At 40.1% G+C, this 12,668-nt stretch overlaps 1 protein-coding gene across 1 annotated transcript in view; it reads left to right on the forward strand.

Annotated features, from left to right (window-relative positions):
• Window positions 1-12,668, forward strand: part of ccbe1 (collagen and calcium binding EGF domains 1) — a 72,785-nt gene that overhangs the window by 52,944 nt on the left and 7,173 nt on the right. The window contains exons 4-8 of the mRNA XM_017493110.3: window positions 840-974; window positions 1,311-1,448; window positions 6,852-6,958; window positions 10,638-10,746; window positions 11,591-11,730. Of these exons, the coding sequence (XP_017348599.1) occupies window positions 840-974; window positions 1,311-1,448; window positions 6,852-6,958; window positions 10,638-10,746; window positions 11,591-11,730 (629 nt within the window). The remainder of the gene's footprint in view (window positions 1-839; window positions 975-1,310; window positions 1,449-6,851; window positions 6,959-10,637; window positions 10,747-11,590; window positions 11,731-12,668) is intronic.

The raw sequence follows: 12,668 nt of genomic DNA on the forward strand, positions 1-12,668 counted from the left end.
TAGATAGAAATAGATAGAAAACCAAAATCTCTTTATTACTTTATGATTTTTTTTTGTTAATTCGAGCTCTGTTTTCTGCTTCGTCATGCCGATTGATGACGTAAACAAAAAGTAGTTATTTTCTTTAATCATAGATCTACTGTTAGAGGATCTTCATGGTATGATTGACACGTATGGTAGAACGCACGTTATCGCGCCATCTGTTATAGAATTCGACCTAGGTTTTATTTTATTGAGATCATCTCGTTATAATCATACAATCTTCAAAATCCCAAATAACGAGCGCTAATTTGCGCATGAAAGGGGATAAATTGCAATTAAAAATTAACGTAACATGTTTTCAGAGAAAGAGTTGTTCTAGTTTATTATTCCGGTCCCTCCAAGGTTTTCGCGATCGCATAAATAAACACGAAATCAAGGAAACTCTTTTTAAAAATTAGAGCAGATTTTCCGCAGATTCGGGCCGAGGCGGGTCACGTGACGTCAACACGACACGTGTTCAGCCAAATCTCTCTTCAAAAGTTTGTACAGCTAAAAGGTCTCGTTTACCGACAAACATCGCTTGGAAAGAGCGTGCAAAACTATTTTGTGCGACTGCGATTTCGCCGATTCGAGTTTTCCGCACAAAAGTTGCATCGCATATTTTTAAAAAAGCCGCAACACAATCAAGCATTTATATACTGTACTATACTGTACTGTAGAATGTTATTAATCTTAATATTATTAAGTAATTTTAAAATTAATATTCAATTCTGTCTGATTGAAAACAATCAAGCACTTTCGCAGCATTATTTTATCATGCATTTTGTATTCATGTGTTTGTTTTTGTGTGTGAATAGATTACGACGTGTGCGCCGATGCCCCCTGCGAGCAGCAGTGCACGGATCATTTCGGCCGTGTCGTCTGCACGTGTTACCCCGGTTACCGATACGACCGAGATCGCCATAGAAACCGGCAGAAACCCTACTGCTTAGGTGAGTCATGGAAACACAAGTACGTTACCGTATTTTCTAGAGTATGAGTTCCTTTTTTTGCCTTTGTGCAGGTGCAGGAGCTGCGACTTATCCAGCAAAGCACCAGATACGTATCATTATTGCATTGTGTTTGTTTTAGTTTATTTACGGTACTCCAAAAATTACGGTAGAGCTATGGAAAGGTGTTTTAGGCATTAGTGCTAAAATAAAACTGACAACTGTGTAGGTCTTTATGTTTTTATGCAGTATAAATAATGATTCAAATAAACAAATAAAAACCTAAGTGAGAAATTATTCCTTCCTGTGTTCTTCTGCATCTTCTCTTCTTCCCTCCAGATATCAACGAGTGCAACAGTAAAAACGAGACGGTTTGCTCTCAGATCTGCATCAACACTCCGGGCAGCTACAGGTGCGACTGTGAGACAGGTTTCTACCTGGAGGAGGACGGCAAGACATGCAGCAAAGGCCAAAGAGGTACACTTATACACACACACACACACACACACACACACACACACACACACACACAACTTACACACTTCCTGACCTCTCTCTGTCTGTAATAGTGGGATTTCCATGACTTACAGCAAGGAGGTCCTCCATTTTATTAGTGTTATTGTTTAGTAACATAAAGAAAACCAGGAAGGCACTCCTGCAAAGTCGTAACAGTTTGCGTAAAAACCGCCAGAGGTTTACATTTCGCTTAGGGGCGGGGTTAAGGATTTTCCACTCACTATGCAACAAATTTCTTGACAGCCGATAAACTTGATTCTATAGGTTTCCATTAGCTAATATTTATCTGTAAATTCATCAAATTAATCTGTACTATTATAAACCTGTCGTCCCCCGACAGTTCCAGCTCAGTTGGTACATTCCCAATCAAACCTTGTCTGCGTGTTTTCATCAGCTGCTCTTCCGCTGAATATTATTAAGAGGAACAATAAGATGACATCGTTCTGAAGTGCTGCAGCCAAACGTACGGTCGTGGGCTGCGTCCCAAACCACACGCTACTGCACTAAAGCGAGTGTCGGAGTCGTATGCCAGCTTGGTTTATCACACCTACCGCTCGTGGCCTAGTGCTGTGATGCACTGATGGATAGTTCGGCGAAGAGTAAAAGAGTAAATATAACTCATTTTGAACTGGAGAATTTTTTTAAGGTAAAAATCACGTGATACTACTTAAAAAATAAAAATTTTAAAAAGACTTTCTCAGCACTTTTGTATGAAACCGAATAGGGGGGCAGAGCTTCAAAGGAGTTTGGTTTGTGATATTATTTACATTTATTAATTTAGCAGGCGATTTTATTCAAAGCGACTTACAAATGGGAGAATTCAAGCAAATATCACTAAATTACTTTTAACCAATCACGTCCGATATGCAGATCCTACGGTAATGGAAATGTTTATCCACAGGACATGTATGCTAACCTAGCTGCACGAAATCATGGTTGTGTATGCATCTTTAATGCGGTCCAATGCCTGACCGGAACTACTTTATCTGTGAGTTTACCTCAAAACGTCTGTCAGCCAATCAGAATTGAGAATTCATCAGCACCGTGGTACAAGTTTATATAATTTATAATAATTTAATAAATCATTTCTTTTCACACTATCCACCCCCCCCCCCCTCCTTCTCAGAAAAGAGGTGGAGTAGGGAAACCTCACCACTCTCTCCATCCATCTATTCTTTTCCCCTCTCTTTCTCTCTTTTCTCATGCTCTGGCTCCGTTTTTCTCTCTCTCTTGGTTTTCTGCTACATTTCCACTGGTGCACAAACACGGCCATCGCTGTGTACACCATCACATTAATAGAGCATCAAGTGCTGAGTCGAGTCACCTGGTAATCATTAACCCTCTCCTTTCACTGCCTGTTTAAATAAACCCCCCTTTCCTCTACCGTACGGTCTGATTCCCACACACGCACACGCACACACACACACACACACATACACGAGACACAGCAAGGTTTGGGCTTTTTAATGAAGCGGTGAGTTGCTGAAACGCTCTCTGGAGTTTATCATCTGTTCTTCTCTCTGGTCTGCGTCTCTGTGGGAGCAGTGAAACTCTTTCACGCTCTGATACGGGACTGAAGATGATAAATCACTTTTTTCCTTCTTTTCTTTTTTTAAAGGAAATGGTTTTGCACATCATTCTTTTTTTATGCAATCCTTTAGGAATCTCCATAATGACCCCTTAATGCGTCTTTAAGGACACCGCATGTCCACTCCCGAAAATCGTTTACATTTCATCAGCTATCAAAAGCGAATGACATTTTTTGTCTTTACATCAGTTTAGATGAATTATTCATTATTTAAAACTCAAGGTCATGCTATTAAGGCGTGTTAAGTTCTCATTCGAGCTTCTTATTATTGTCGTCTTTATTCCATACACCGTTCTGCGTCTGTGAGTACAGTACATAATCCAGATGCTGCTTCAGTGGAATTTATTCGAGCTGTACGTCTTATGTTAAATATTAAGTCGAAATAGTACAAAAAATATACGATGACGAAGATGAACCAACGAGATGACTTCAAAATAATGAGATATTATGTTGAAAATAACCACTTAGCACTTCAGCGTATTTATTAAAACTTGCGGTTCAGGGCTTTCATACAAGATGAAGTCTAACCGAACGTCCTGTTCATACACCTTTCATTTCCTTTTAACGAAGAGACTGAGAGACAGACAGAGAAGCAGAGAGACGGACAGAGACAGACAGAGAAGCAGAGAGACTGAGAGACATAGAAGAAGAGAGACAGACAGAGAAATACAGAGACTGAGAGACAGACAGAGAAGCAGAGAGACGGACAGAGACAGACAGAGAAGCAGAGAGACTGAGAGACATAGAAGAAGAGAGACAGACAGAGAAATACAGAGACTGAGAGACAGACAGAGAAGCAGTGAGACACAGAGAGAAAGAAAAAATATTTCAGTGATTTTACTACATTAATATGCGTTCGTGTTATTTTAGGGGCATTGTTTTAGGGGATAATAGTAAACAAAGATGAATCTTACTCATTTACATTCCTCTCAGTGCATTTGAACTATATTTATACATAGTGCTGTTGAATTCTCAATCCTGATTGGTCAGAATGAATTGATTACTTTTCTAGAACAGCAGCTCTGACAATAGCGCAGCTGCGAATCACAGGTTTACATTAACGCGCTCGTTCAACAGTAACACTCTATCATTTCTATAGCAACAGCTCGTTCACTGGGACGTGTACAGCGGACGCTCCGCTAATAATAAACAGATTAAAAGAACGTCGATTGTGTTCATTTAACGTGTATGGAAGGAGTCTCCAGTGTCAGTGCTTTGTAACAGTCTGAGGTAAAGTTTTCTGAACTCTTCAGGACAGAAGCGTTTACGCTTTGCGTTTTTTTTTTTTTTAATTTCCGGTAACACAATTAGCCATGTTTCTACAAGAGAGAGGAAGAAGAAAGTAAGGGCTGGTAAAGGATGACCATTTGTAGCCATTTACTTTAACATAACTATAAACGGATTAAAAAAAGAATAGTGTTAGTAAATATAACAAATCATTTTCCTATAACAGTGCACCCGGTTTAATTTAATTCTATATAAAATTCGATCTAAATGGATATGAAGGATGGATGGAGCCTAAAAGGTTCTGTAAAATTTTTATCATGACTGAAATGAATGAAAAGCTCATGTGGTCTTGAGCTTCCTGTTTCCTTTCGAGATGCTCACTGATCCATTACTCGGGCTAATGACTCAGAGCAGTGCTGCATTAGCATGAACATTAACCAGGTTCTCGTGTTACTCCATCTGGCCGCTTCCTCTTTTCTGGGTCAGTTAGGGACACACACGATGATGATGATGATGATGATGATGTGCAAGTGCCATCATCAGCTAGCTTTTGAATTCCAGATGTGTGCAACATGACATTCCGGACCATTCCAAAGTTTATCAGGGAGTGAACGGATGTGTGTGTATGTGTGTGTGTGTGGGTTGGGGTTGGGGGGTTATCAGCTTGGTCATGTTTCCTGTGAATGGATGGGAGGATGGAGGATGTACTTGCTCCTAATTATAATTTGTTTTTTTTTCCTTTACTGACAATGAGTCACTGAGGAGTTTAATTCACTTTCTTAAACGCTGGTCAGTCAGTAACTTTTTCACTTTAAACCACTCCAAGACGGAGGTTATAGTTTTTGGTTCATCTGACAAATTTGAGTTTAATAATAGCGCTCTGGGAAACTGATATGTTTTTCATTCTAATTGTTTATGACAAACACATGTCCTCTGTTGTCGCCTCTAGCTTTTTTTCCAGTTTCGCTTATTATCTAAAATAAAAAAAAAATTCTGTCTGAAAAGTCCCTTGAGAGAGCCATTCATAACCTTTATAACCTCCCGTTTGGATTACTGCAGTTCTCTGTTCTGCGAAGTCCCACAAATTTCTTAAGAATGGTCGCAAATATGATCAAGCCACACCCACTTTGCAAGCTCTCCATTGGCTTCCAATCCAATTTAGGATCGACTTCAAAATTCTTCTATTTGTGTACAAACCCTTACATAAGCTTACACCTAACTACTCGTTTGATCTATTGTGCCCCTACAACCGTCCCAGATGTTTAAGATCTGCTAACCTTAATGTACTGACGGTCCCTTGTTCAAGGCTTAGGAGATAGCCTAGAGCTTTTTCGGTGGTGGGCCCTGGATTGTGGAATAGCTTGCCAGTGCGACTTAGAGTAGCACCAACTTTATCAGTCTTTAAATTTCTTCTGAAAACCTATTTGTTTTCCTTAGCTTTTAATACTTTTAATGTTAATTGTCGCTACTTTATGTTATGTTTTTAAAATTTGTATCGACATACAGGGTGAAGAACTCCGTAAGAGTACTTCCATAACTGCTGGAGAATAACGTTGTTGGTATACCGGAAAAACTCTCCGCTTTGTGTGTCTAACGTTCTGGAAATGATGTCAATTTTGACCTATGTGCGTTAAGTGGGGCGGGGGAAACCTCATGAAGGCCTCCATGTGTGTCTTTTGTTACCAACAAGCTAGCAACGTAACTGATGAGTGATGTAAATTCATTTTAAAGGTAAGAAGTGTTTACTGTTGATTCACTGAGCGGCCATGTTGATTTGGAGTTACGGTCCCGAGCGCCGAAGTAGGAATCTGTAGTTAGCGTTACTCGTGACCTGACGAAAAAACGTATCGAATGAAGGAAAACACAGAGTTGTGATTATTTTAGTAATTGGAAATCATTAAATTTGTAATAAACTTAGTACATCCCGCACACACGTTACAATTTAACAACCTCGATTAAAATCTTGTGGCTTCGTTAAGCAGCGCGTAAAATCGACAGTGGACGCGAGATATAAAAATACGTTCAAATGCACAACAATGTGGGCATGCTGAATCAAGTGCTATTCTATGCGCTGCTGAATGAGTGTGGAAGCCATGTTGTTTAATTCTCCGAATAATTCTAGTCATATACTAATGATTTTTTCAATTGTTTTTTGCTTTTATGTTACGTAATTTTATATTTGATAGCAAGGGAGCAAAGAAACAAACGGTTTCCGTGTTTTAGTTCACATTTTCTATCCCTGATTTTTTCTCGGATTTAGAGGAGCGTGTGTGTGTTTAAAGGTGAAGAGCTGGATTGAAAAACCTCGTCTCCGATGCAAGAAAAATCTCTGCGATGTTTGAATAATCTGACCAACAAGTCCAGAAAATGGATTTTAGCGTATGTGTAACCTGACTCTGAATACCAGGAACTTTGCCGCAGAATTTCACTGTTTGTGTTTATGAGCATGTTTAATAGTTTGTTGTTTTTCCCGTATTTTTCTTACAATCTCTATTATTTTATTTATTTTTTCCAATGTATTTTGTCTGTTTTTCTTATTTTTTTGGCAGATCCTCTCTTCGAGAAGTCTGATAACGTGATGAAGGCAGGAACCTGCTCAGCCACGTGTGAAGACTTCCATCAGATCAAAATTAACGTTTTTCAGCTCAAACAGAAGGTATTTAATACATCACGCTTGTCCGTACGGTTCTCAGTCTTCTCACATGGTGAGAATTTTTTTTTTGTAAATGTACTGTGCATTGTGTATTTAGAAAAGAGGGAAATCCCAGCACAAACGGTTTAAACGTTGAGATCAAGTTTTGTTGTGTGTTAAATTCTATACGTTTAAGTGAAACTCCGCGGTTTGTTTTACGTTATTAATACGTGGCTGTTTAAAGCACGGTAAAGGTGTTATAGGGTTTCGTGAACAGGTACGTTATAGACCCTGTACAGGACCTCAGGGAGGAACGGTGAGTTTATAGGTTAATAAAACGTGATTGAAGTGACCTGTAGATGTGCACCCTGCCCTCCACGTGACCTTTACGTGCCCTCTACGTGCCCTTTCCTCAGTCAGCAGCAGCAGCAGCAGCCAAATCCATCGTCATTCAGCAGCTCTCAGACGGCAGCAGCAATGATGGATGGATTATTAATGTGATTCTGCTGAGAGAGAGAGAGAGAGATACATGCTGTGGGGGAGACAGAGAGAAATCAAAGGAGAGAGATGGTGACCAAGAGCACGACCGTCAGAAAGTGCAAGATGAGGAGAGACACAAAAACAGCAAAACTAAGACAGAAAATCAAAAAGACTGAAAGACTAAAAAAAGAGAGAGACTGAAACAGAGAACCTGAAGGACCAAGAAGCAGAGATGTTGAAAGGCAGAGAGACGGATAGAGAGAGACATATGAACCAAAACACTGAGACGGAGAGTCAGAAGGACAATGAGACAATTAGAGAAACGGAGAGACAGAAAGAAAGGGAAATGGATAGTCTGAGAGACAGACAGTAATAGATGAGAGAAATGTGTATGAACCAAGAAACAGAGAGACTGAGAGACAGACAGAGAAGCAGAGCGACAGACAGAGACGCAGAGAGACAGAAAGAGAAATTGAGAGACTGAGAGACAGAGAAGCAGGGAGACAGACAGAGAAATAGAGAGACTGAGAGACAGAAAGAAATAGATGAGAGAGTTGTGTATGAACCAAGAAATGGAGAGACAGATAGAGAGACAGAGATAGACAGAGAAGCAGACAGACAGACAGAGAAGCAGAGAGACAGACAGACAAACTGAGAAATAGAGAGACAGACAGAGAAATAGAGAAGCAGAGATATAGACAGAGAAGCAGAGAGACAAACAGGGAAGCAGAGAGACAGACAAAGAAATAGAGAGACTGAGAGACAGACAGAGACACTAGCTGCGTTTACATGGACATCAATAATCCATTTTTAATCTGATTAAGACCATACTTTGATAAGAAACTACCATGTAAACAGCAACTTACCTTAATCTAATTAAGGTCATACTCGAATTGAGCTCTAATCAAATTAAGACAGGTGGAGTACTCCTGTTTTAGTCACATTATGGACGTGTATTACAGACATGTAAACACCTTAATCACTTCATGAACGTTGTGTGAGAGTTTTCATCGCATTTTGCGACAGGACACGAACACACGGCAGTTTTACGTCTTACGGCGTACAAGAGAGTTCGGCCGCGTCCCAAATCGCATACTTTCCTACTATAGGCCTGTAGTGGGGAAAAATACATGTATCTCGGCTACTATATAGACGGTAATCACTCGGTTTGGGACGCGGCCCACGGCTTCAAGCAGTTGTCTATTAGCACGTATAGCATGACAAATAATTAACTGCACTTAAAGCGTTCGTAAAAAAATAAAAAATAAAAACACCCAAAACTGTATATGGTACCATAACGAAGACGAACTGTATGTTGATAGGTGAAATTCTGGATGTCGGACGGCGTAGCGCGGTAACGTAATGACGTGGGCTGTTAATCTGATTATGTTCTAAAACATGTAAAACGGTAACATGACAGGAGTATTCTAAAAGCGACTCTTATAAACACCTTAATCACAATATTATCTTAATCAGAGTAAGGTCAATAATTAGATTACTGCTGTCCATGTACAAGTAGTCAATGAGACAGAGAGAAGACGGACAGATGGACAGAGAAACAGACAGGTAGAGAGAAACAGACAGATAGAGAGAGAGGCAGAGAAATAGAGAGACAGACAGAGAAATAGAGAAGCAGAGAGACAGAAAGAGAAGCAGAGAGACAAACACAGAGAGAAGCAGAGAGACAGAGACAATGAGACAGAGAGGAGACAGACAGATGGATAGAGAAACAGACAGATAGAGAGACAGACAGACAGACAGATTAAAAATCATTACCATGTAAACACTGCTGAACTAAATGAAGATAAAATTACAGAAGATGAAACTGGGGTGTGGCCTTCAGCAAACAGTCGAAGTGTAAAAACAGCCTGAGGGACAGAAAGACAAAGATTGTGAGTTGTTTTTTTTTTTTTTTTTTTTTTTTTAAAAACATGTTTTCACCAAGAAAATCATCAGGCAGGTAGCTTGAGGTGAAACTGGAGGCCACACCCCTTTCTGATGTGTTAGCATAACAGTATATTAGCCTCATAGCATCGGTGCAAAACTAAAGCAGCACGCTTTACACAACAAACATGTCCAAGTTGATTGTCTGCATTTGCTGTAAAGTCGACACACTGTGCGATTACTGTGCGATTATCTTGTGTTTTTCATTAGTCGTGAGCATTTTTGCTCAGAGAACATGTTACATGTTTGACACGCGGATCATGGAAAATACAGGAACTGAAATACGTTCACCAGACTTCATTTCTGCGAATCTGTTTGAAAAAAAAAACCAAAGCAAATTCCAAATGGCTTTTAAATTGCTCACGAATCCAGACGCTCGCAGATTTATGTGTGAAGCCCGAGGCTACGCGTGCCGTGTATTCGCTAGCCGACGTGCTCTCGAGGTCACGTGTGTGCGTGTGTGTCGCGCTGTCTGAGGCTCGGGGGTTCAGCAGGTAACGGATACTTCCCTCACACACTGAGAGTGAGGCTTTGAAGTGCAGCTCAGTGGAACACACCGCTCGTAAAACGAGCGTACTGACGTGTAGACATGGACGTGCATTTACTCGGGGCTCGGTGCTCGCACATGTTACAGCTTATGGATCTGATTACATGCTAAAGGTTAGCACAGACTCGCTTTCTTTCCCTCCGTGACGCTCGCTGTACTGTATTAGTCATGCCATCCTGTCACGACTGTGCCATGTGAGACGGCCGCAGCATTTTAGATTTCCTTGTCGATTTTACCTTACTTTTGATGTCTCTCTTCGGGGTTGTTTCGACAGCTTTGTTTTGGTGCCTCTGCAGAGGACATTTGAAAAGATATAAAACTTCTAGTTCTTTCATAGGCACTCACTTGATAGGTTACTTTCGTTTGCAGCAATGACGGTAATTTCGGCTAGTACTGAAATAGCTGGCTAGGTTTTTCGGAAAAGCTACGCTTTGAAAACAGCTACTAAATTGTAGTTACACTACTAGCGTCGGTACTTGTAGCTACACTGCATACCAGACACTTCGTGAACAGCAGGTAGAACGTGTGAGGCTGAGGCTAGGCTAACGGTAGTGATGAGTCACCACAAGGGGCAGCAAATGAATTCAAATGAAATAGCACATACACACATTTTCAAGACCTGACAAGCTAAAGGACAAAATAATGGTATATTCTGGCAAATGTTTCTACCGTAACGCGTTAGAGACTCCAGACTTGGATCTAAAATGAATGAGCCCTCTGTTATCTATGCAGATGGCCATGCTGGTGAGCAACACTGAGGTCAACAAGCAGATTACCAGTGAGAAGATGTTGACGGCACATTCCTTCCTGCCTGGACCTCCAGGACAACCTGGACCTCCTGGTGAGCTTTAGCCTGCTGATACACTCTACACGTCTTTACATTTTATTATTCTACATCGTACGTATGGTTACGTTTATCCTAACGTGAGATATTGATAATTAATGAGATTAACTTTGTTGAACATACAAAACGGTGGAACACACGGAAGCTGGTATTACCAACACAAATGAGGGAAACGTTGCTAGTTCACATTGCTAGCTAAACACATTGTTGGCTACATTTACAAAAAGAACAAGGAGTTTTTGAGCATCCGTGTCAGCCGTTTGCCAAATAAAAGTTCTCTTGAGCTCAACCGCTTGTACATCAAGTAAATTGTGTGTTCTCCTTCCCCTGTCGAAAGCTCAAATTCGCAAGTTTCATGTTAATGCACTGTAAATCAGCGCTGTAGCACACTGCACTTCTCTAGTTACCTGATGATTCGAGCCTTTCTCCTTAGCAAGGTTTTCTCCTGTTTCCTCTTATAAGAAGGGAAATCCACGGAATCTGACTGCGTCCTGTGTGCAGACGTCGGACCTCGAAAACAGTGTATAATTTCATAGAAACCAAGAATTACAATTCAGGGCATAACGATTACGGCTGTAGTTCTTGACCTCGCAAACTTCTGGAAATGATTTTATTACCATTTATGCCGCCGTTAAACGTCTGTCGTGTTTTGACATCGAGATTATGTTGAACGATGTTATTAGCTCATGTCGTTACAGATTTTCCAGCTCGGTTTGCGTAAATGCTACGGTTATGCCAGTTGTATAATCTTACAGTGCATTATTTCGAGGACTTGTTTCACTTGTCATATTCGTTATGCCATAGCTCACTCTCTGACACACTCTCTCTCTCTCTCTCTTAGGAGTTCCTGGTCCTAAAGGTTCTCCTGGACCCCCGGGGAGAGCTGGTGCGCCAGGTCTGCCTGGACCTCGGGGCCCGATGGGGCCGATGGGTCCTTCTCCGGACCTCACGCACATCAAACAGGGCCGACGCGGACCAGTGGTGAGACTCTATGCACCACAACGTACACAAAAACTGATTGCACGATGTACCGTCACATGACCTGGTCATACAATCTGGTCATGTGTTGTTTTAATTTTAAAATACTTTTCAGAGATGTGATATAGAAAATACTTTCAAACGGCACTGAACAGGGAAACACTGACGAATAAGAAGAAGTAATATAATCATTAGTTAATTCATTCACTGGATTCAAGAAAAATGTAGTCCAAAAGTATCATTATGACATTCGAATAATAATAAAATACATTTAATTATAAAATAGTTATGATATACAAATATTTCATGTAAAAAAAAATGACATTAAATGATTAAATAAAGCTAAAATTTACTTTATAAGCCATGTAGGTCATATGTTTTGAAGTTTGAGTTAGTTTAAGAGTCATAACCCTTGAATCAAACGTATTAATTAAAGTTCAAGTGGAATTATAACTTCGTAACCTCGAATTTTGTGGCCCACGACTTGACTCATTCTTCAAAGCTCTTGATTCATAACTCCAACACTTCAGAGTGTATGACACGCATTTTTGACTTAAACTTCAAAAGCTTTAATGTAAAAGTGTGAGTCATACTTTTTGGAGTCAAAGTTGAGTTGTGAGTCATAACCATTGAAGTACTATTCAAACTGCGAGCATTGAATCTAAAGCTTTAAAGTCTGAGTCGAGTTGCGAGTCATAAGATTTGAAGTAGGAGGTAGGAGTCAAAATGCGAGTCATAAGCTTTGAATCAAAATCTTTAAAATCGGAGTCAAAATGCGAGTCATAAGCTTTGAATCAAAATCTTTAAAGTCGGAGTCAAAATGCGAGTCATAAGCTTTGAATCAAAATCTTTAAAGTCGGAGTCAAAATGCAAGTCATAAACTTTGAATCAAAATCTTTAACGTAGGAGTCAAAATGTGAGTCATAAGGTTTTAATCAAAA

The sequence above is a fragment of the Ictalurus punctatus genome, chromosome 18 (assembly GCF_001660625.3).
Source record: "Ictalurus punctatus breed USDA103 chromosome 18, Coco_2.0, whole genome shotgun sequence".
NCBI lineage: Eukaryota > Metazoa > Chordata > Actinopteri > Siluriformes > Ictaluridae > Ictalurus > Ictalurus punctatus.